General features: G+C 44.2%; 1 protein-coding gene across 10 annotated transcripts in view; it reads right to left on the bottom strand.

Moving 5' to 3' along the window:
• The window catches only part of ACOT11 (acyl-CoA thioesterase 11), an 85281-nt gene extending 65200 nt beyond the window's left edge, over positions 1 to 20081 (bottom strand). For 2 of the 10 annotated variants that reach the window (XR_011975837.1, XR_011975838.1), the window contains exon 1: positions 19401 to 19583. Coding sequence is in view for 3 of the 10 variants with exons in the window: in XM_072649555.1 (XP_072505656.1) it covers positions 19401 to 19430 (30 nt within the window). In the remaining 7 variants the exon portion in view is untranslated. Of the gene's footprint in view, positions 1 to 13376; positions 13476 to 19400; positions 19587 to 19974 lie in introns of those variants that run through there. The other 8 variants (XM_072649560.1, XM_072649562.1, XM_072649555.1 and 5 more) reach the window with 6 other exon arrangements.
• Positions 20082 to 20354: the final 273 nt, after the last annotated feature.

Genomic DNA, 20354 nt, shown 5'->3' with positions numbered 1-20354 from the left:
TCACCCTACCTACCTGACCACTCCATCTTGGTCTCCTTTTCAGGTCCATAATCCCCGACATTTTTTGGTGATGGTAATCAAGGCCATATTTTGTCTCAGTTCTTACTTAACCCTTAGTCATTGAATGGATGTTGTCTTAGACAAACTGAAGGCTAGGAAAGATCTTAATTTAGAAAGGCCACGGTCCCGCACTGCATCCCAGGCCATCACTAGTCATCTTGACTTATGTCTTGCCACTTGAGGAGAGAGTGAAGCTGACAGGCCGCTCTAGTTCACTTAACTCCAACTAATGGGCAAGCCAAGACATCACCCTCAAAGAACAACAATGATCCCTGTCCTGACCTACCATGTGCAGGGTATGCCCCAGGGCTAAGCCTTGGAGCCTTGTTTTCTCCATGACCCTATTAGCCTCCAGAGATTCAGCCATCTTCTTTACAAAGATGATTTAAAATCACCTTTGCCCCCTCAGCCTTCTCTGTTCCACAACTCCAACTATCTAGTGTATGCTTCCCTCTGGATGTCCCATCTCAACTTTGGCATGTTCAAAATGGAGCTCATCACCTTTCCCAATGAACCCACTCCTTCTCCAAACTCCCCTGTTTCTGCTGAGGGCACCATCCTCTTGTGAATAATGAAGGTTTGCCATCTGGGGGTCTCTCCCAATTCTTTTCTCTCTTACACCGCCATATCCAATCAGCAATCAAGTCTTGTTCTTTTTTCTTAACATCTCTCTCATTCATCCTCTTTTTTCTATTCACACTATAACAACCTACTTTGGACCTTTATCATCTCTTCTCTGGCCCACAGCCACCACCTTCTAATGGGTCTCCTTACTTCAAGTTTCTGTAATCCATCCTCCACACAAGTGGAAAAATGATATTAAAGAATGAGCCACATCCTATCACTCCTCTGCTTAAGAAGTGACACCCTGGGGCAGCTGGTGGCACTATAGTGGATAGAGCACTGGCCCTGGAGTCAGGAAGACCTGAGTTCAAATCCAACCTCAGACACTTACAAGTGGTGTGTCATTTAACCTCTGTCTTCCTCAGTTTTCTCACCTGTAAAATGGGAATAATAATAGAACATACTTCCTAGGCTTATTGTGAGGATCAGATGGGATGATATTTGTAAAGCACTCTGTGACCCTTGAAGCATTATATACGTGCCATCATTACTATAACACCTTTTGGATCTTGTCACATTCTATGGTTAATTGAGACAAAATGGTTTATATTGGGAGTACTGGTGCCCATGTCTCATCTCCCTTACTAGATTGTGGATCTATTAAAAAGGAGACTTGGGTTTTCACCCTTATTGGCTATGGGACCATCTAAGCCACTGCATTAGACTGTGAGATCCCTGAGGGCAGGGACCATCACTGTTTTGGACATTCTTTGCATCCTCAGCATTTAGCCCAGTGCCCAGCACGTAGGAAGTGTTTGTTGATTGACTGATTTTACCCAAGAGCAAACTGAAGTCCAGAAAGTGACTCATCCAAAATCACAAAGAAAGCATTAGAGGTCTTTTTACTTGAACCCAGATCTTACATAGGAACCCAGATTCAGAACCAGATGAGATCTTAGAGGGTCATCATTTTACAGACAAGTAAACCAATACCCAGACAAGTTAAGTGACTTGGTCCAGGTTTCCCAGTTGGTAAGAATCTGAGGTAGAATTCAAACCTAGGTCCACTTGCCTCCAAGTCCAGAATCTTACTCATTGTTCCTCTCTCTTAATGATCCCTACTGGTCTGGCAGCACTAGACCTGTACTCTCCTCCTTAACCTTTTGACTTTGGATGTCATTCCCTGCTCTGAATCTTAGTTTCCTCTTCTGTAAAATGGGGATGATCCACCTCAGGATCATTTCTAGGAAAGAATTTCGTAAGCTCTAAAGTGCTGGATTAACATCAACTAGAAGCTCTGAGTGTGAAGGGTGCTAAGTGTTGGGTGCTGGAAAGGGTTTGGGGGAAGGATGAGGAAGGGGAAGGGGAATAGGGTAGGGTTCTCCCATGGGGTCTGTGGTCCCTGGTGATTCATTCATTCATATAGCCAGTTCTAACCACAACTGACATTCTGCCCACAGCCCTACAAAGCTCCTCAGAGAAAGCAGAATAAACAGCCCAACTTCCGGTTGGAACAAAGGGGCCCCAAGTTCCCATCTGGAGGTCTCCCAGCCAGGTCAAAACTGAAGTCCAGAAAGGTACACAGAGTTCCCAGCCCACAAAGACAACATCCCACTCCATGGTCCACACCTGCCCCTATCCTCAGATTACTAAGCTATCCCAGAGAACCCAGGGGTCAAGTCAGTGTTGACTTGGCTTTGGGTTGGGAAGGAGAGGAAAGAAGAGGAGAGGGGCATAGAGAAGAAATCCCCCTGTGACCTCCCCAAGCCCCCATTGAAGGCCTAGTGCTCAACCTCTAGGTCAGGGACATATTAAGTCTGTTGGATTCATCAGTTTACATGAATTATGGTATTTGAAGACAGTAGGAAACCCTAGCTGGGAAATCAGAGGCCCTGTATGTTCATTTCCCCTCTGGGCCTCAATGAAATGAGAGGGGGATGGAGCTAGATGGCCTCTGGGGTCCCTTCTCACCTCAACCTCCAATTCACAGGGGATCACCTCTATAGCATTCCTGCTAAGGGTTATCCTGGCTTTTCCAGGAGACTTCCAGGAAGTGGAATCCCAACAAGTCTTGAGGTGGCCCCCTTCCACTCATTGTTAGGAAATGTTTGCTGACTCAGTGTCTGGCATAGAATAACAGTTTAATAAATGTCTCTTCTTTCTTTACCTATCGAACATCAAGTTTTCTTGGTTTCTCAGTAAGTCCCATTCATTTCTCCTAGCTCTATCCTATGGGGCCCAACAAAACAAGAAGGACCTGCGACATCAGTCTAGGGAACTCCATGTTCCAACCAGTGAGTATTACATGACCATCTGTGTGACTTATGAATATATGACTCCCAGGGCAATGGTTCCCATTCACTGGTTCGGTTTATGATGGTGGAACAAGAGGTTCACACTGAAAAATATTTTCATGGCACCTTAAGCAGTGAATAATTGCAGAATTTTATGAGTAGCATATTAAATTACCCTGAGGGTTCGCAACACGTTTTTGTTGTTGTTGAAAGGGGATTGGAGGACAAAAACCATTGGGAACCACTCTCCATGGGAGCTCTTTGAGGCTATCGGAAGTTAAATCATTTTTCCCTGCATCAGATAGCCCCTACGTGTGCTAGAGCAGATTTGAACCCAGCCCCAAGCTCAGGACTATCCAATACCCCTGGCTGCCTCTAATATGTAGTCTTATTCCATTCAACTTAACCACAGCTTTTTCAATGTCTACCATGTACTTGGTGAGCATTTAGATAAAGCATTCCCTATTCCATACCTCAATGAGTCTACACAACAGTGTGAAGGAGGAGTAATGTAGAAACTGAGGCCCAGAGAGGTTCATAGATTTAGAACTGGAAAGGTCCATAAGGCCATCAATTCCCTCTTTTTTACAGATAAGGAAACTGAGGCCCAGAGATGGAAAGATCTTGTCCAGTCTATTGAATCTGCTATGGCTGAGGGAGCTGATGAGGAGGATAGCCTTAGGTGGCCTTCCTGGTCAGCCCAAACACCCCATTCATTGTTATTTTTTACTTCCTCATCTTCTCATGACAAAGCAGAAGGAGGGAACAGTTATGAGATTGTGTAACCAACCTCTACTATAATCATTCATATGTGGAAAACCCTTTACAGGGCATTTGTTCCCTACTCATCAGTTTCCCCAACAGCTAAATCTTCACTCATTTCTGTTCTTTTCTATTTGAGCACAAGTCCTGGTTCCTATCTTTTTCCTGAGCTCAGTTGGGTGTGGGAGGAAAAAAAATTACATTTAATTGTTTCCAGAGGAACTAGCTCAGTTCTATCTGCTGATGGATAGAGACAGGTACCTTTAAAAGAGTCCCTGGCCCCCACTGAGCTGCAGCTGTTTGAAGATGCTGTACTAACAATGTAAGGACCAGCTCTTGCTTGAATCCATAGCTGGCTCTCTTCTCTGCTGCCAGGAGTCACTCTACTCAGGGCTGACAATGCTGACTTGGTGCTCTTCCTAGGTGTAATATCTCCTAGCTATACTGGTGGGGGTAGGGAGAGCAAGGAGAGAGAGAGCTCTCCTCTGGAAGAGAAAGTGAAAGAACAATTTCCCTCTCAAGAGCTGGGTTCTTCTTCCACAAGAGACTTCTCTTCAGATTGTCAAGAGTCAGGCTACTCAGAGCCTTGATACTTGCTGGAACGTCCAAAGCTGGCACATTGGATTTTTAAAGGGTATCCCCTGTGCCCACAATTCTTGGCTAACCAATGGCAAACCCCTCTTCTACTTCCATCAAAAAGAAGATCATGACTCTTAAAGGGGCCACAAAGTGAAAATCCTTTGCATTTCCTTTAAGACATGAACACAAAGATATGTCTGTCACATACCCTTTCTATGATTCTTTGACCAAAGAAGCATAGGGAAGTGGGGGCAGGAGGGAGGGGATAGGAGAAATCAATTGAACAGGAGTGTCCTGACCAGATCTCTCCAACCTCCAACACAAACACACACACACACACAAACCATCTCTCATTCTCTGTCTCTCTTTTCTTCCTATCCCTCTCTGTCTCTGATTCTTTCTCACTGTCCTGCTGTGTCTGTCTCTCTGTCTGTCTGTCTCTCAATCTTGTGGGATCTAATAGAGAGAGTCCTGAACTGGAATCAGAAGGCTCCATTTGGATTTGTTGCTTTTCCTCAGTTTCCTCATCTGTCAAACAAGGTTATTAATACATAACCACCTCACAATGTTGTTCTTGGTACAGTGGATGAAGCCCTGGATAGAGTCCAGGGACACCTGGGTTCTAATTCCGACTCTGACACTCCTGTCCATGTGAACTTGGGGAAGTTACTTGGGCAGACAATGCTGTTTTGTATTCTACCCAAGTTTTAGCTCACCGGCCAGAACAGAGTAGAAGACAGCATACCAAGAAGCACTTCACACATTGCCCTCTGGACAAAGACTTGGTCCCAGGGATGGGACATCCTGTGCCCTTACTTTTCTGCAAAGAACATCTCAGGGCCCCTGAAATGTGCATACCCCTGCGCTGGGGAAGCAATACTCTTGGACTCTATGGGAACAAGATGTCTTGCTAGTCATGCCTGACTCCCCAAAGAACAGTCAGTCCTGGAAAAGGTCCCTCACCAAGGCCCCTCTGATCCCTGGCTTCCCCAGTCCTGACACTCACTATGGGCTCATGTTGAGTGAGTCCCTTCCCCCACTCTGGGCTTTCATTTCCTCCATGGAAAATGAAGGAGTTAGACCAGACTGTCTCCCTGGACCACCCTTTCTGACCACAGCCCAGGGTGGCAGATAACCTTAATAGCACAGTCATCAACAGCAGTGCTGGGATTTGGTGCGAGCCAACACCAAGTGCAGAGCTCCCTAGGCAGCAATGGGCTGTTCCACCAGGGGAAACTGACTCAGCCTAGCTTGACCGTTTTGTTGGGCTGGGGTGAAGTCTCAGGAGAAGCTCAGCCTTGGACCCTCTGGTTAAAGATAACAATTGCCCTACCACTACAGCAATGCCATCTTTTACTTCTCTGACTCTCAATTGGAAATTGAGCAAGGAAGTCACTCCTGGCTTTGACATCCTCAGTTCAAAGGCTCACCAGTCTACCTGGGCTAAAAGACCCTTGTGAATTCCCCCAGCTGCTACAGCCTCCTCTCACATCTCTTTTGTGCATACCTAGGTATGCCACCCCAAACTGTAAGCAACCTGAAGGCAGACTCTTCTGTCTTTGGATCCCCAAGACATAGCATTGTTCCTGACACTCACAAGGTGCTTAATAAATGCTCATTGACTAATTGCAGATCATCTAATCTGTTCCACTTATTTTACACAGGCGGAAACTCAGAGCAATGCTCCCATTTATTCTGTCTCTATCTTGTTTATACCTAGCTCACAAGTCATCTTTCCTCTCTGTCTGTGAGGCCCCAGAGGGAAGAGTCCATTGTTTTTATTTTTCTTGGTATCTCAGGAGGTGATGAATGAATTCTAGCTGACTTGACCTGAGAAGGGAAGCAATAGGACTTGAGTCCTGAGGTAAACTGGGACTTCAATTCAATAGGATAAACTTTGGATTACAAGCAACCTCATGCCAGGCAACCTTCATTCAGCAAAAAGTGATAGAGCTCCTGCCCAGTGCCTGACAAATGTAAGTTGCCTTTATTACTAATTGCTAGAGTAGGCAGGACATAATGAGGGCAAAGGAGAGGACCAAAGGCCCTTTTAAGTTGAATGAGATGCTTTTTGTACCTGCCTCCAAAGGACTTTATCCCCTTTCCTTTGCCCTCATCAAGCCTCACCTTCTGTAATAACACTGATAACTGACATTTCTATCATGCCTTTAGGTTTTCAAAACATGTTGTAATATCTGAGTCTCTCGCCATCCCTTAAGGGGCAGAGTTTATCACTTTTCAGACAAATAAAGTCAAATCTAAAAACCTGAAAAATATCAATCACTCATGGGTAGGCTGAGCCAAAGTAATAAAAATGACAATTCTACCTAAGTTAATTTACTTATTCAGTTCCATACCAATCAAAGTACCATAGAATTATTTTATAGACCTAAAAAAAATAGTAACAAAATTCATCTGGAAGAACAAAACATCGAGAATATAAAAGGAATTAAATTTTAAAAAGTGAATGAAGGTGGCCTCACCATACCAGATCTCAAACCGTGTTACAAAGCAGTAATCATCAAAACAATCTGGTACCAGCTGGGAAAATAGACTAGTGGGCTAGATTAGGTGCACACTACACAGCAGTAAATGGTCATAGTCATCTAGTGTTTGATAAACCCAAAGATCCAAGCTTTTGGGACAAGAACTCACTATCTGACAAAAACTGCTGAGAAAACTAAAAAGCAGTTTGTCAGAAACTAGATATAGACCAACATTTTACACCACATATCAAGATAAGGTAAAAATAGATACCTAATTTATATATAAAGTGTGATACCATGGGGCAAATTAGAGAGGAATAGTTTAGATCCATAGATAAGGGAAGAATGTATGGCCATACAACAGATAGAGGGGGGTGGAGATGGTGGAATGGAAAGACAGATCTGTAGAAGCTCCCCCACATAGCCCATAAAACACCTGTAAAAAATGACTCTAAACAAATTCTAGAGCAGCAGAAGCCACAAAATGATAGAATGGAAGAGATTTCCAGCCCAAGACAGCCTGGAAGGCTAACAGGAAAGGTCTATTGCACCAGGCTTGGAGTGCAGCCCGGCATGGGCCATGCAGTGTGGCAGGGACAGAACAGGCTTCAGGGAGCCACCAGCAGCAGCAGTTCCCAGATTGTTCAACCCACAAACGCCAACGACAGCTTCAAAGGTCAGTGAGAAAGCTCTTTCACCCAGGAGAAGAGAATGTAGTCTAGACTGCCAGCAGCAGCCACTGCAGCAGTAGCATACATTTTTGGAGACCTGCACCTGAAGCCCCTGAGGGAATTGAGCCTCTGATCTGAAGCTCAACCGTGAATGCGGCCCTGGGGTGAGGAGGAGCACTGGCATGGTGGAGCTGGAGGCAGTTGTGGAGAAGGAATTCTACTCGCAGATTCTGGGCAGAAGAGTTTTTGGTTGCTCCCCGACCAGTGTGCAGGCCAGGAGAGGAGTAAACTCCTCTCCCTTGATTGTGTCAAGGAACTGAGAACTTACAGATCCCCAGAGTATACCCTCCTATTCACAAAGGACTCAAAAGTCAAGTAACTGAGTTGGAAAATGCCCAAAAAAGGGGAAAAAAAGAGACAATAGAAGGTTACTTTCTTGGTGAACCTTGGAAGAAAGGTTCCTTTCTTCCATCCTTTCAGATGAGGAAGAACAATGCAATGCAGAGGAAGTCAAGGCTTCTGCATCCAAAACCTCCAAAATAAATATGCAATGCTCTCAGGCCATGGGAGAGCTCAAAAAGGATTTTGAAAATCAAGTAAGAGAGGTGGAGGAAAAATTGGGAATAGAAATGAGAGCGATGCAAGAAAATCATGAAAAGCAAGTCAACAGTTTGCTAAAGGAGACCCAAAAAAATGCTGAAGAAAATAACACCTTTAGGGGGAGGAGCCAAGATGGCGGAGTAGAAAGACACACATATGCTAGCTCCAAACCCACAGCCCATAAAATATCTGTAAAGAAGAACTCCCAACAAATTCTGGAGCAGCAGAAGACACAGAACAATGGAGCGGACGAGATTTCTGTTCCAGAGGGACCTGAAAACCTGACGCGAAAGGTCCATCACACACCCAACCTGGAGCAGAGCCCATCCCTGCCTTGGCCACGTGGCACTGAGAGGAGCAGATCCCAGCAGGCTTCAGAGACAGAATCTCCAGCAGGCCCCGCAGGTCCCTCCACCCACAGGTGACAAGGGTCAGTGAGAGGGTCTCTTTGGCTGGTCGAGAGGGGAGTGGGGTGTCCCCATAGCTCAGGCCCCATCGGGAGGCAGCAGCGGGGGCAGCAGTGGACAGGGGCTCCTCAAGCAGGCAGGAGCTCTGATCCATTGTTGAAGGTCTCCACATAAACCCCCTGAGGGAACTGAGCCCTGAGTGGCGGCCCTACCCTCACCTGAGCACCTGAACTTAATCTCACACTGAATAGCAGCCCTGCCCCCGCCCAAAGCCCTGAGGCTGGGAAGCAGCATTTGAATCTCAGACACCAAGCACTAGCTGGGCAGATCTGGAGGTGAGGTGGGTGTGGAGAGGAAACTCAGAAGTCAAGTCACCGGCTGGGAAAATGCCCAGAAAAGGGGAAAAAAGTAAGACCATAGAAGGTTACTTTCTTGGTGAACAGATATCTCCTCCCATCCTTTTCAATGAGGAAGAACAATGCTTACCATCAGGGAAAGACACAGAAGTCAAGGCTTCTGTATCCCAAACATCCAGAATAAATATTCCATGGGCTCAGGCCATGGAAGAGCTCAAAAAGAATTTTGAAAATTAAGTAAGAGAGGTGGAGGAAAAACTGGGAAGAGAAATGAGAGACATGCAGTCAAAGCATGAACAGCAGGTCAGCACCCTGCTAAAGGAGACCCCAAAAAATGCTGAAGAAAATAACACCTTGAAAAATAGGCTAACTCAATTGGCAAAAGAGGTTCAAAAAGCCAATGAGGAGAAGAACGCTTTCAAAAGCAGAATTAACCAAATGGAAAAGGAGGTTCAAATGCTCACTGAAGAAAATAGTTCTTTCAAAATTAGAATGGAACATTAGAATGGAGGCTAATGACTTCATGAGAAACCAAGAAATCACAAAATAAAACCAAAAGAATGAAAAAATGGAAGATAATGTGAAATATCTCATTGGAAAAACAACTGACCTGGAAAACAGATCCAGGAGAGATAATTTAAAAATTATGGGACTACCTGAAAGCCATGATCAAAAAAGGAGCCTAGACATCATCTTTCATGAAATTATCAAGGAAAACTGCCCTGAGATTCTAGAACCAGAGGAAAAAATAAATATTGAAAGAATCCACACTTCCCCTCCTGAAAGAGATCCAAAAAGAGAAACTCCTAGGAACATTGTGGCCAAATTCCAGAGTTTCCTGGTCAAGGAGAAAATATTGCGAGCAGCTAGAAAGAAACAAATCAAGTATTGTGGAAATACAATCAGGACAACACAAGATCTAGCAGCTTCTACATTAAGGGATCGAAGGGCATGGAATAGGATATTCCAGAAGTCAAAGGAACTAGGACTAAAACCAAGAATCACCTACCCAGCAAAACTGAGTATAATACTTCAGGGGAAAAATTGGTCTTTCAATGAAATTGGGGACTTTCAAGCATTCTTGATGAAAAGACCAGAGCTGAAAAGAAAATTTGACTTTCAAACACAAGAATGAAGAGAAGCATGAAAATGTAAACAGCAAAGTGAAGTCATAAGGGACTTACTAAAGTTGAACTGTTTACATTCCTACATGGAAAGAAAATATTTGTAACTCTTGAAACTTTTCAGTATCTAGGTAGTAGGTGGGCTTACACACACACACACACACACACACACACACACACACAGAGCACAGAGTGAATTGAATAGGATGGGATCATACCTTAAAAAAATGAATTTAAGTGGTGAGAGAGAAATATATTGGGAGGAGAAAGGGAGAAATGGAATGGGGCCAATTCTCTCTCATAAAAGAGGCAAGCAAAAGACTTTTTAGTGGAGGGAAAAAGAAGGGAGGTGAGAGAAAAACATGAAGTTTACTCTCATCACATTCCACTAAAGGAAGGAATAAAATGCACACTCATTTTGGTATGAAAACCTATCTTACAATACAGGAAAGTGGGGTAGAAGGGGATAAGCAGGGTGGGGGGGAGGAGGGAAGAAAGGGCAATGGGAGGAGGGAGCAATTTGAAGTCAGCACTCTTGAGGAGGGACAGGATCAAAAGAGAGAATAGAAGCAATGGGGGGCAGGATGGGATGGAGGGAAATATAGTTAGTCTTACACAACATGACTATTATGGAAGTCATTTGCAAAACTACATAGATATGGCCTATATTGAATTGCTTGCCTTCCAAAGGGAATGGATGGGGAGGGAGGGATGAAGAGAAGTTGGAACTCAAAGTTTTAGAAACAACTGTCGAGTACTGTTCTTGCTACTAGGAAATAAGAAATACAGGTAAAAGGATATAGAAAGTTATCTGGCCCTACAGGACAAAAGAGAAGATGGGGACAAGGGAAGGGAGGGATGATAGAAGAGAGGGCAGATTCGTGATAGGGGCAATTAGAATGCTCGGTGTTTTGGGGTGGGGGGAGGGGACAAATGGGGAGAAAATTTGGAACCCAAAATTTTGTGAAAATGAATGTTAAAAGTTAAATAAATTAATTTTTAAAAAAAGAAAGAAAATAACACCTTTAAATATAGGCTACCTCAATTGGCAAACGAGGTCCAAAAAGCCAATGAGGAGAAGAATGCTTTAAAAAGCAGAATTAACCAAATGGAAAAGGAGGTTCAAAAGCCCACTGAAGAAAATAGTTCTTTAAAAATTAGAATGAAGCAAATGGAAACTAATGACTTCATGAGAAACCAAAAAATTACAAAACAAAACCAAAAGAATGAAGAAATAGAAGATAATGTGAAATATTTCATTGGAAAAACAACTGACCTGGAAAATAGATCCAGGAGAGATAATTTAAAAATTATGGGACTACCTGAAAGCCTTGATCAAAAAGAGACAGAGAGAATTACAAGTCATAAAATGGATAGCTTTGATTATTTTAAATTAAAAAGATTTTTCACAAACAAAAACAATGCAACCAAGGTTAGAAGGAAAGTAAAAAGCTGTAGCATTTTTAGAGTAAGTATCTCTGATAAAGACCTCATTTCTCAAACATATAGAGAACTTGTATTCATAAGAAGACAAGTCATTCCCCAAATGATAAATGGTCAAAGGATATGAACAGGCAGTTTTCAGATGAAGTAATTAAAGCTAACTAAAGTCATATAGGAAAATGTTCTAAATCTCTATTGATTAGAGAAATGCAAATTAAAACAACTCAGGTATATCTATCATATCTATCAAATTGATTAATATGACAAAGAAAGAAAAATGATAAATGTTGGAAAGGATGTGTGTGCTCGTCCTTCATTGCCAAAGACCATGCCATCAGAGAAATAATGATATGACTTGCACTTAACTTTGTTTTGAGTGAGGGAGGGCTGTGCAGGTTACTAGCCTCACTTCTCCTCCAGAGTCATCTGAATCCAGTGACCAGATATTCATCAAGATGACTGGAGATAACCCAGGATGAGGCAATTGGGGTTAAGTGACTCACCCAAGGTCACACAGCTAGTGAGTGTCAAGTGTCTGAGGTGAGATTTGAGCTCAGGTCCTCCTGACTCCTTCATTGGTGCGCTATCCACTGCACCACCTAGCTGCCCTGGAAGGGATGAGGGGAAATTAGGATACTAAAGTATTGTTGATATAGTTTTGAACTGATTCAACCATTCTAGAGATCAATTTGGAGCTATATTCACAGGGCTATGGAACCATGCATACTCTTTGACTCATTAATAGGTCTATATCCCAGGAAGATCAAAGAAAGGAGGAAAAGGGACATTTGTACAAAAATATTTATAGCAGCTCTTTTGGTAGTTGTAAAAACTTAAAAACTGAGGGGATATCCATCAACTGAAGAATGACTGAAGCAGTTGTGGTACATGATTGCAATAGAATACTATTGTGCTAAAGAAATGATGAGCAGGCTGGTTTTAGAAAAACCTGGAAAGACTTACATGAACTGACGCAAAGTAAAGAGAGCAGAACCAGGAGAACATTGTACACAATAATAGCAACATTGTATCAGTAACAGCAACATTGTATGCTAATTTACTGTGAATAGCTTAACCTATTCTCAGAAATACAATGATCCAAGACAATTCCAAAGAACTCATGATGAAAAATGCCATCCATCTCCAAAGGTAAAAAACTGATGGAGTCTGAATACATACTATTTTTCGGGTTTTTTCATGATTTTTTGTTCTGTTTTTTCTTTCACAATATGACTAATATGGAAAAATGTTTTGCATGATTGCACATGTATGACCTATATACAATTGCTTCCTGTCTCAAGAAGGAGAGAGAAAGAGGAAGGGAGAAAATTTGGAGCTGAAATTTTAATAAATGAATTATTTTTACATGTAAGTGGGAAAAAATAAAATACTCATTTTTAAACAGAGGAAGAGTTTTTCATCCCATCTTTCAGATTAAAAAAATGAGACTCAGAGAACTGAAGTGGAGACGAACTGGGAAGCCACAGCAAGTCACAGAATCACAGAACATCAGAACTTGGAAAGAATCTTTGAAATCATACAGTCCCACCTCTCTCTCTCTCTCTCTCTCTCTCTCTCTCTCTCTCTCTCTCTCTCTCTCTCTCTCTCTCTCTCTCTCTCTCCTCTCTCTCTCTCTCTCTCTCTCTCTCTCTCTCTCTCTCTCTCTCTCTCTCTCTCTCTCTCTCTCTCTCTCTCCCTCTCTCTCTCCAGGTGAGCAAAGGAACTAAGGTTCAGTAATACAAATTAAATTGCCAAACTTCACACTTTAATAAATATTGAAGGAACCAATCATATAAGGAGTAAAATAATAGAATGGGCTAGAAGCCATAAGAAAGATATAAAGAACATGCTATGATGGGGTGTTGGCAAATTCAGAGAGAGCCTCCAGGCAGGAGGGAATTAGAGAAGGCTTCATGGAAGAGATGACCCCTCAGTAAGGCCTCAGGACATGTACAATTTCAATAGGACCTCCCAGGAGTTCTCTAGGAGAAGGAAAGGAGCTTGAATCTCATTCCTGGGAGCCAGCATACCCATTGGTTCCTTCCAGCTCAAACATTCTGGTTCCATGACTTGCTGATATGCCCCACTTCCTCTCCACACCAGCTGCCTCCAAATCTCACTCTTCTCATCTGCAAAGTGGAAATAATAAGCTCTTATTTGGTGCAGATCTGCAATTTCACCTGTGTGGGGATCTCCTGGTGTGGACACTCCCTCTATCCCTGCTCTGCTATTTATAGCTGCCTGAGGGCACTGAGGTAATTTGTCCAGGGTCACCGTGTCAATCAAGCATTTATTAAGCACTTACTGTTTACCTACCACTGTGCTAAGAGCTGAAGAGATGAAAAAAGTTATATGTCAAAGATAGGTCTTGGGCCCAGGTCTGCCTGACTCCAAGGTTGGGTCTCTACACCACTTTCCCTCACTGACTCTCTTTGCTTTAGGAAGATTATTTTGGATTGGAAGCATTTGAGTTCAAATAGGGGACTATTAGAATAGTCCATCAAACCCAGGTGTGACAGCTTCCAGGGAGAGACTGTGCACAAGGGCAAGAGCAGGGCCCCAATCCCTACAGGGAAACCCAAAACCCATGCCAGGTCTCTGTCCACTGGCATCTTGCTCATCCACTCTCCAATTCAGGGTCACAGATCCAGGGAGGAGTGAGAAGAGGACCTTGTGGGGCATGTGAGTTCCAAGATAAGGAGTCTCTAGACAGGTATTGTGGAAAAGGAAAGTATTCAGAAGCCAGCAGCAGCTTCAGCTTGGCACATATTCTAGATTCTAGGGTCTCATTTCCAGCATGTAGAGCAGCCTGTAGAGGAATAAGCAGGACAAGAGTCCCAGACCCAAGAGGAACCTGCAGCTCTGCCACTCAGAACCAAAAGAGCTTTCTAGCTGGTTAACATGGCTGAGCCCAGCAACATCCTCATGCCCAGACCTAAACCCAGGTCTCAGGGCTCAGACCAGGGGGGCTGCAGTCATGCTTTGCCCTGGATCAGACCATTTGGGGAAAGCTTACAGATTTCCAACCTATCCTTGAGATTCTGGTATACTGCAATGTTCAGTAACCCAAGAAAGCAGCAAGAGGACCAGCCCTAACATCGAATCCAAAGTCAGGAAGCAGGCTAGAAGAATGAACAACCAAAAAAAAAAATACCACCATAATGAGCTATCATACTGGCACAGATGCTCAAGACACAAACACAGACGAAGAAAAACTCCCAAACATCTACAAGCAAAGCCTCAGAGAAAAACACAGCTTGGGCAACTCAACTAGAATTCCTGAAAGTCAGGAAGCAAGAGGGTTTTTTTTAAGTTTTAAAATTTTTTTAATAAATGGAATGAGAATCCTTGAGGAAAAAATTAGAAAAGAAATGAGAACCATTGAAGAACTGAAAAGGGAATTAGCAACTTGGCACAAAAGGCAAAAAACTTTGTCCAAGCAACAAATTTCCTGAAAATTAGAATGGACCAAATAGAATCCAAATTCATGATGCAACTAGAAATATTAGAAAAAAACTAGAAAATGTAAGATATCTCATAGTAAAAACAACTGACATGTATAACAGATCAAGGAGAAAAAAATTTAAGAATCACTGGACTATCTGATAAAAAATGATAAAAAAAAAAAAACCAATCCTAGACATCACAGTTCATGAAATATTAAAAGAAACTTTTAAACGTCCTGAAAGAAACCCCAAAATGAAAATTTCCAGGATCATTACAGTCAAAACCAGAGTTTCCAGGTTAAAGAAAAAATACTGAAAGTAGTCAGCAAGAAAGTATTCAAACATCAAGGAGCCACAGTCAGGATCACACAAAATTTAGCAGCTACCTCTATAAAGGAACAGAGAACTTGGAATATGATGTTCCATAAGGCAAAAGATATGGACTTACAGTCAAGAATAACTTACCCAACAAAACTGAATATGGGGGTGGATGTGGAGAGGGAAATAGACCTTTAATGAAATATTCCTGATGAGCAGGTGACAGCTTTGGAGAAACTTTGAAGTACAAACCCAGAAGTGAAGAATGAATGGAAAATGATAAAACAACAAAACAAGGGTAAACTGCTTACATTTGAAAATGAGATGGGGATACATGTATCCCCTCTGAATACTATCAGGGTTCCTAAAGGGCCTCCAATCAGAAAAAGTGTAGAGGTGATTCTTCTATGTCTTGATAATCTTAATAAAAAATGGAAAGAAAGGGGAAGGAGAATACATGAAGATAGGTAGGGGAGAAGGGAGAGAAAGTTTAGAGAAAATTATTCACATGAACAGGGTACACAAACAGACATCTATGTAAAGAGTAGAGGATGATAAGAAGTGGCTGAAGTTGAGCCTCCCTCTTGGATGAACTGGTCAAAATAAAGAAAAATACACACTTGCAGAGTTGGGTGCAGAAATATATTTCACTCAATAGGGAAATAGGAGGGAGAGGACGGAGAAGGAATTAGAGGGAGGGATTCATCCTAAGCAAAACAAACTCTAGGATTGTCCAAATATATTTATAACTCTTTGGGGTGACAAAGAATGGAAATCTGTGGGGGTACCTATGCATTGGAGGAATGACTGAATCAGTTGTGGTATGTAAATGTAACTGAGTACAGTTGTGATGAACTTTTGTCAGAACGATGATCAATGAGGACTCCACAGGACTAACAAAGAAATGTTACTCACTTTCTGATACAAAGGTAAAGGACTCAGAATCCAGGATGAGACAAATGCTTTTGTTGCTGTTAGTGGGTCATTTTCAGTCATGTTCAACTCTTTATGACCCCTTTTGGGGTTTCAGTTTTGGTATTTGGGTTTGGTTGGTTTTGAGGGTTTTTTGGCAAAAGTACTGGAGTGGTTTGCCATTTCCTTCTCCAGTTTATTTTATAAATGAGGAAACTGAGGCAAATAGGGTTAAGTGACTTTCCCAAGGTCACACAGCTGGTAAGTTTCTGAAGCTGAATTTGAATTCAGGAAGATGAATCTTCCTGACCCAGGCATGGTGCTCTGTGCACTATGGCACCACCTAACTGCCCTGGTGTTTCCTTTGGAAATGACCAATGTGAAAATAAATGTGTTTTGATTAACTATATATGTATATAATGGCTTTTATTTTTCTTATGTTCTCAGTTGGGTGGGGGGTTGAGGGTGAGAATAGTTGATTAAAACAAATGGTTTTGTTTTTTTTTTAAGAGAGAAAAGAGTAGATGGAAGGTAACCTTCTATTACCTGATTAGTGTAGTTGAAGGGTACAAGTAGTCTTTGAGGTCTTAAGGTTTTTACCAAAGAGGAAGGAGAGTGGAGGCATCAGGGTAGGCTTTCTGGATGTAGCATTTGGACTTCTGAGGAACAGGTAGGGATTCAGCAAGCAGAGATGACAAGAGAGGGCATTCCAGGCACAGGGCAAAGACAAGTGGATGGAGGAGCAAGGCAAGTGAACAAGCAGAGGGTGCAGTTTGGTCCATTTGGTACCGATGGCACCAAAGAGAATCATGAGACAAGATTAGCATAGTATGTGAAACAGCCTGACCTGGTGACTGCCCCCCTTGCAACCTACTCCCTCAGCTGGCAGGTGAGGAAATAGGCCTAGAGAGAAGATTTTGTCCAATTTGTCACTCATAATATTGCAACTTATAGCTGTACTCTGGCCCTTCTGCAATACCTCTTCAGATGTGGTAGTGAGTCCTTGCTCTCAAAAGCTAGCAAAAGAGCACCATCTGGCCAGAAACCTCAAGTCTTCCATCTCAAAGGGCTTTCAGCATGGTCCTGGCAATGAGATAGTCTCCCAAGGATCTGCTGAGCTGAGTTTGGAGATACAAAGCCCGCAAGTTTGGGTGCCAGATGATGAATTGTTTTTAGCCACAGCAATTTGTGAAATCAACCACTGTGGTGGGGAAGGACTGTAGTCACCGTCACTGAAAAGAACCTGAACACTGATTAAATAGTGGACATTCTTAAGCATGGAAAGAATCTAGCATTGTGGACTAGAAGGGGACAGAAGGACCTTATGGGGCAAAGGAATGGTAAAAACCTTTCCAAACTTAGGAGAAGCGTTTGGGCATTCTCCAAAGACAAGGTGGCATAGGATAAACATCAGATTGCAAGTCCACTGGCCTTTCTCCTGAATCCCTTCCAATGTTTTAGGCAACTAGAAGGCCTGAAATTACCAAGGAATTGTCATCCTGTATCAGCAGAAGATATCTCATGATGCCATCTCAGGTCTCAACCAAAGGCTCGAATGGAAGCTAAAGTAGGCATGCCAAGTTTGGATGTTGGAGAAAATGCTTTGTAAACCTTGAGGTCTTATAAAATATATTCAAATTATTACTGAAGGGACTTCAAAAACTATTCCTGTTCAGAAGCAACCCTTAGGTGAATAGGAATCTAGCCTTCAAGCATCCCTAACCATTCATCCTCCAATTGCAGGCTTCCACTGACCACAAACTCACCCCTTCCCGGAATTGTAAAATTTCTTGAGTTGGAAGAGAATCTAACAGCTATATAGCCCACTCCCTCCCAGAAAAAGCATTCTTTCTGTGGCAGTACAAGGAGTGGACATGCAGTCTCTGTCTGAAGACGAAGGAAAAGGAACCCACCACCTTCAGAAGGCATTGAATGCCACTTTAGGAAGACTCCAATCATTAGGAAGTTCTTCCTTAAAATCAAGCCTGAATTTGCCCCTACTTCCTGAGCTTCTGCTATGGGGAGCTAGGTCCCTTAGGAAATTTTCCTCAGATGCAGCCACAGGACCTGCCTCTTTACAGGTTCCCCTGGATCAGGTTCAGTCCTCCAGTATCTAATCTTGGCTTGGAATTCTTGGCCCCAGGGTTTCTCTCAGAAGAGGTCACCTTGGTAGTTTTTTTTTCCCAATAATCATTAGTCCCAAGTTTATAGGATCAGAGATCAAAAACCAGAAGAGACCTTAGTGGTCATCTAGTCCAACCTGCCATTTTACAGGTGAGGAAACTGAGGTCTAGAGAGACTAAATGACTTGCCCAAGGTCAGAGTATTATTATTATTAAACTCATAGATTTAGAGATGGAAGGAATCTTAAAGACCATCTAGTGAGGGGGAGGGGGAACCTGAGGCCTCGAGGCCACATGTGGTCTTGTAGGTCCTCAAGTGTGACCCTTTGACTGAATCCAAACAATATGAGGATTTGTTCTGTGAAGTTTGGGTTCAATCCAAGGACTCCTCTTGAGGACCTAGAGGGCCACATGTGGTTCCAAGGTCTAAGGTTCCCCACCCCAATCTGGTCCAACACTCCCATTTTACAAAGGAGGAAACCAAGGAACAGAAAGGGAAAGGGATTTATTTGCTCAAGGTCATACAAGTGGGAAGCAGTAAGCAGTGGCAGGATTCTAACCCAGGTCCTCTGTCTTCAAGTCTAGCGCTCCTTCAGTCTGTCCATCAGTGAGCATTTACTAAGCCCTTGATAGAGGGATCTGTTTATCCCGCCAGCCCCCAGCCGCACCCCCACCCCCTATGGTCCCTGCCCCCAAACACAGAAAAGTTGTCCTCCACTGCTGAGAGGACATCTCGATCGCACGCAGGCACCAAGCATCCCAAGAATTAACTCCACAGAGCTACGAAGTGAAATTGAGAATGGACCCCGCAGAATTCTGGGAGCGGAATCCAGACACCCTCGGAATTCCAACCGCAATGAAACAAAGTTACCCGGACATTTCCACCCCTTCCCCCACCCCCCACCTCTGACAACTCCCAAACAGCGGGGAAGGGAGACTCGAGGCAAGGGAGAGATGTGCAAAGTTTTGGTTTGCGGGGGAGGGGTTTAAGCCAAACACTTTGGTTCTGTGCTTGCCCCCTCCCCCAACATCGACCAGGGAAAAGGAGAGGGGCTGAGCTCAAGGGACAGGAGACTTGCTAAACCTGCTAGCTGGACGTGACCTTATAGAGGCCATCCAGCGCAGTCCCCTCAACTGACAAAGGAGGTAACTGAGACCGGAGAGGCTACGTCAGGTCCCTGCCGGTGCCCCAGCTGCAGCCACAAGCCCCCGTCCCCGCCCCTCAGGACTCCTCACACCCCGACATAGTCCCTACCCTCCGGATCTGAGTCCCGATGTTCTGCATTGTATCTGCTGGGCTGCCCGGTGCTCGCAGACCGTAGGAAGGATCGTTAGTTAGACTGGGAGCTCGTGTAACTGAACCTTCTCAGTGATATGCCCGTCATCTGAGTGGCATTCCCGGCTCAGCCCTTGAAATGAAGCCGTCCTCTCCACTCCACCCCCCCGATCCTTCCTCCTTCACCCTCTCTCAACCCCTTCCCTCCCAGTGCCATCCTCCCCCACCCCGGGCCCCAACGAAACTGGACTGCCCTGGGTGCCCTCTCTGGCCTGGATATAGCCCCTTCCCCACCCCCGCAGCTCCCTCTTCTGGCCTCGTTCCAGTAGGGTCTCCCAGACCCACCGAACCAGGGGAGAGCCAAGCCTCTGCCCGGTCTGGGGCGGAGCCACGTGGCAGCGCCCCCAGTTGGGCACAGTGGCTGGGCACTGGGCACGTCTAGCCAAGGGCAGCCCTCGTGGGAGCATTCCCCCCGCCAGGGGTCGGGCCGCGGCCAAGAGAGGGAGGCAGTCGGCGGGGGAGGGAGGGACAGAGGAACGGCCGCCGGACCCACCTGTCAGTCTCCTTCACCAGAGAGGGTTCTAGCTGTCCCTCCCTCGGGGGCCCCCAGGCAGCCTCCAGCCAACTGGCTCCCAGACTGGAGCCAACCCTCTCACTTCCTGAGAAGAGAAAACTCAACTTTTCTTAAGGTGGCGCCTTGCAAATCCAGCCAGCAGCACTGTATTAGACAGTCATTGGCTCCGGGCACTACCCCTGCCTTTCTGCTTCCTTCTCAGCCCCAACCTCAACTCTTCTGAAGGGAAGGCAGGGGAATTGAGGGGCTGCTTGAGGGATGTGGGTAACAGAAGATTGCAGAGAGGAGGGCAGGACTTGGTAGCTGTCTTAAAATGTCTGAAGAGGTCTTCAGGTTCAACGACTTCCCTAGGTTGCAGG

This window comes from Notamacropus eugenii, chromosome 2 (genome assembly GCF_028372415.1).
Source record: "Notamacropus eugenii isolate mMacEug1 chromosome 2, mMacEug1.pri_v2, whole genome shotgun sequence".
NCBI classification, from domain to species: domain Eukaryota; kingdom Metazoa; phylum Chordata; class Mammalia; order Diprotodontia; family Macropodidae; genus Notamacropus; species Notamacropus eugenii.
The sequence above is the reverse complement of the archived record's forward strand: the minus strand, read 5'-3'. Positions and strand labels throughout refer to the sequence as shown.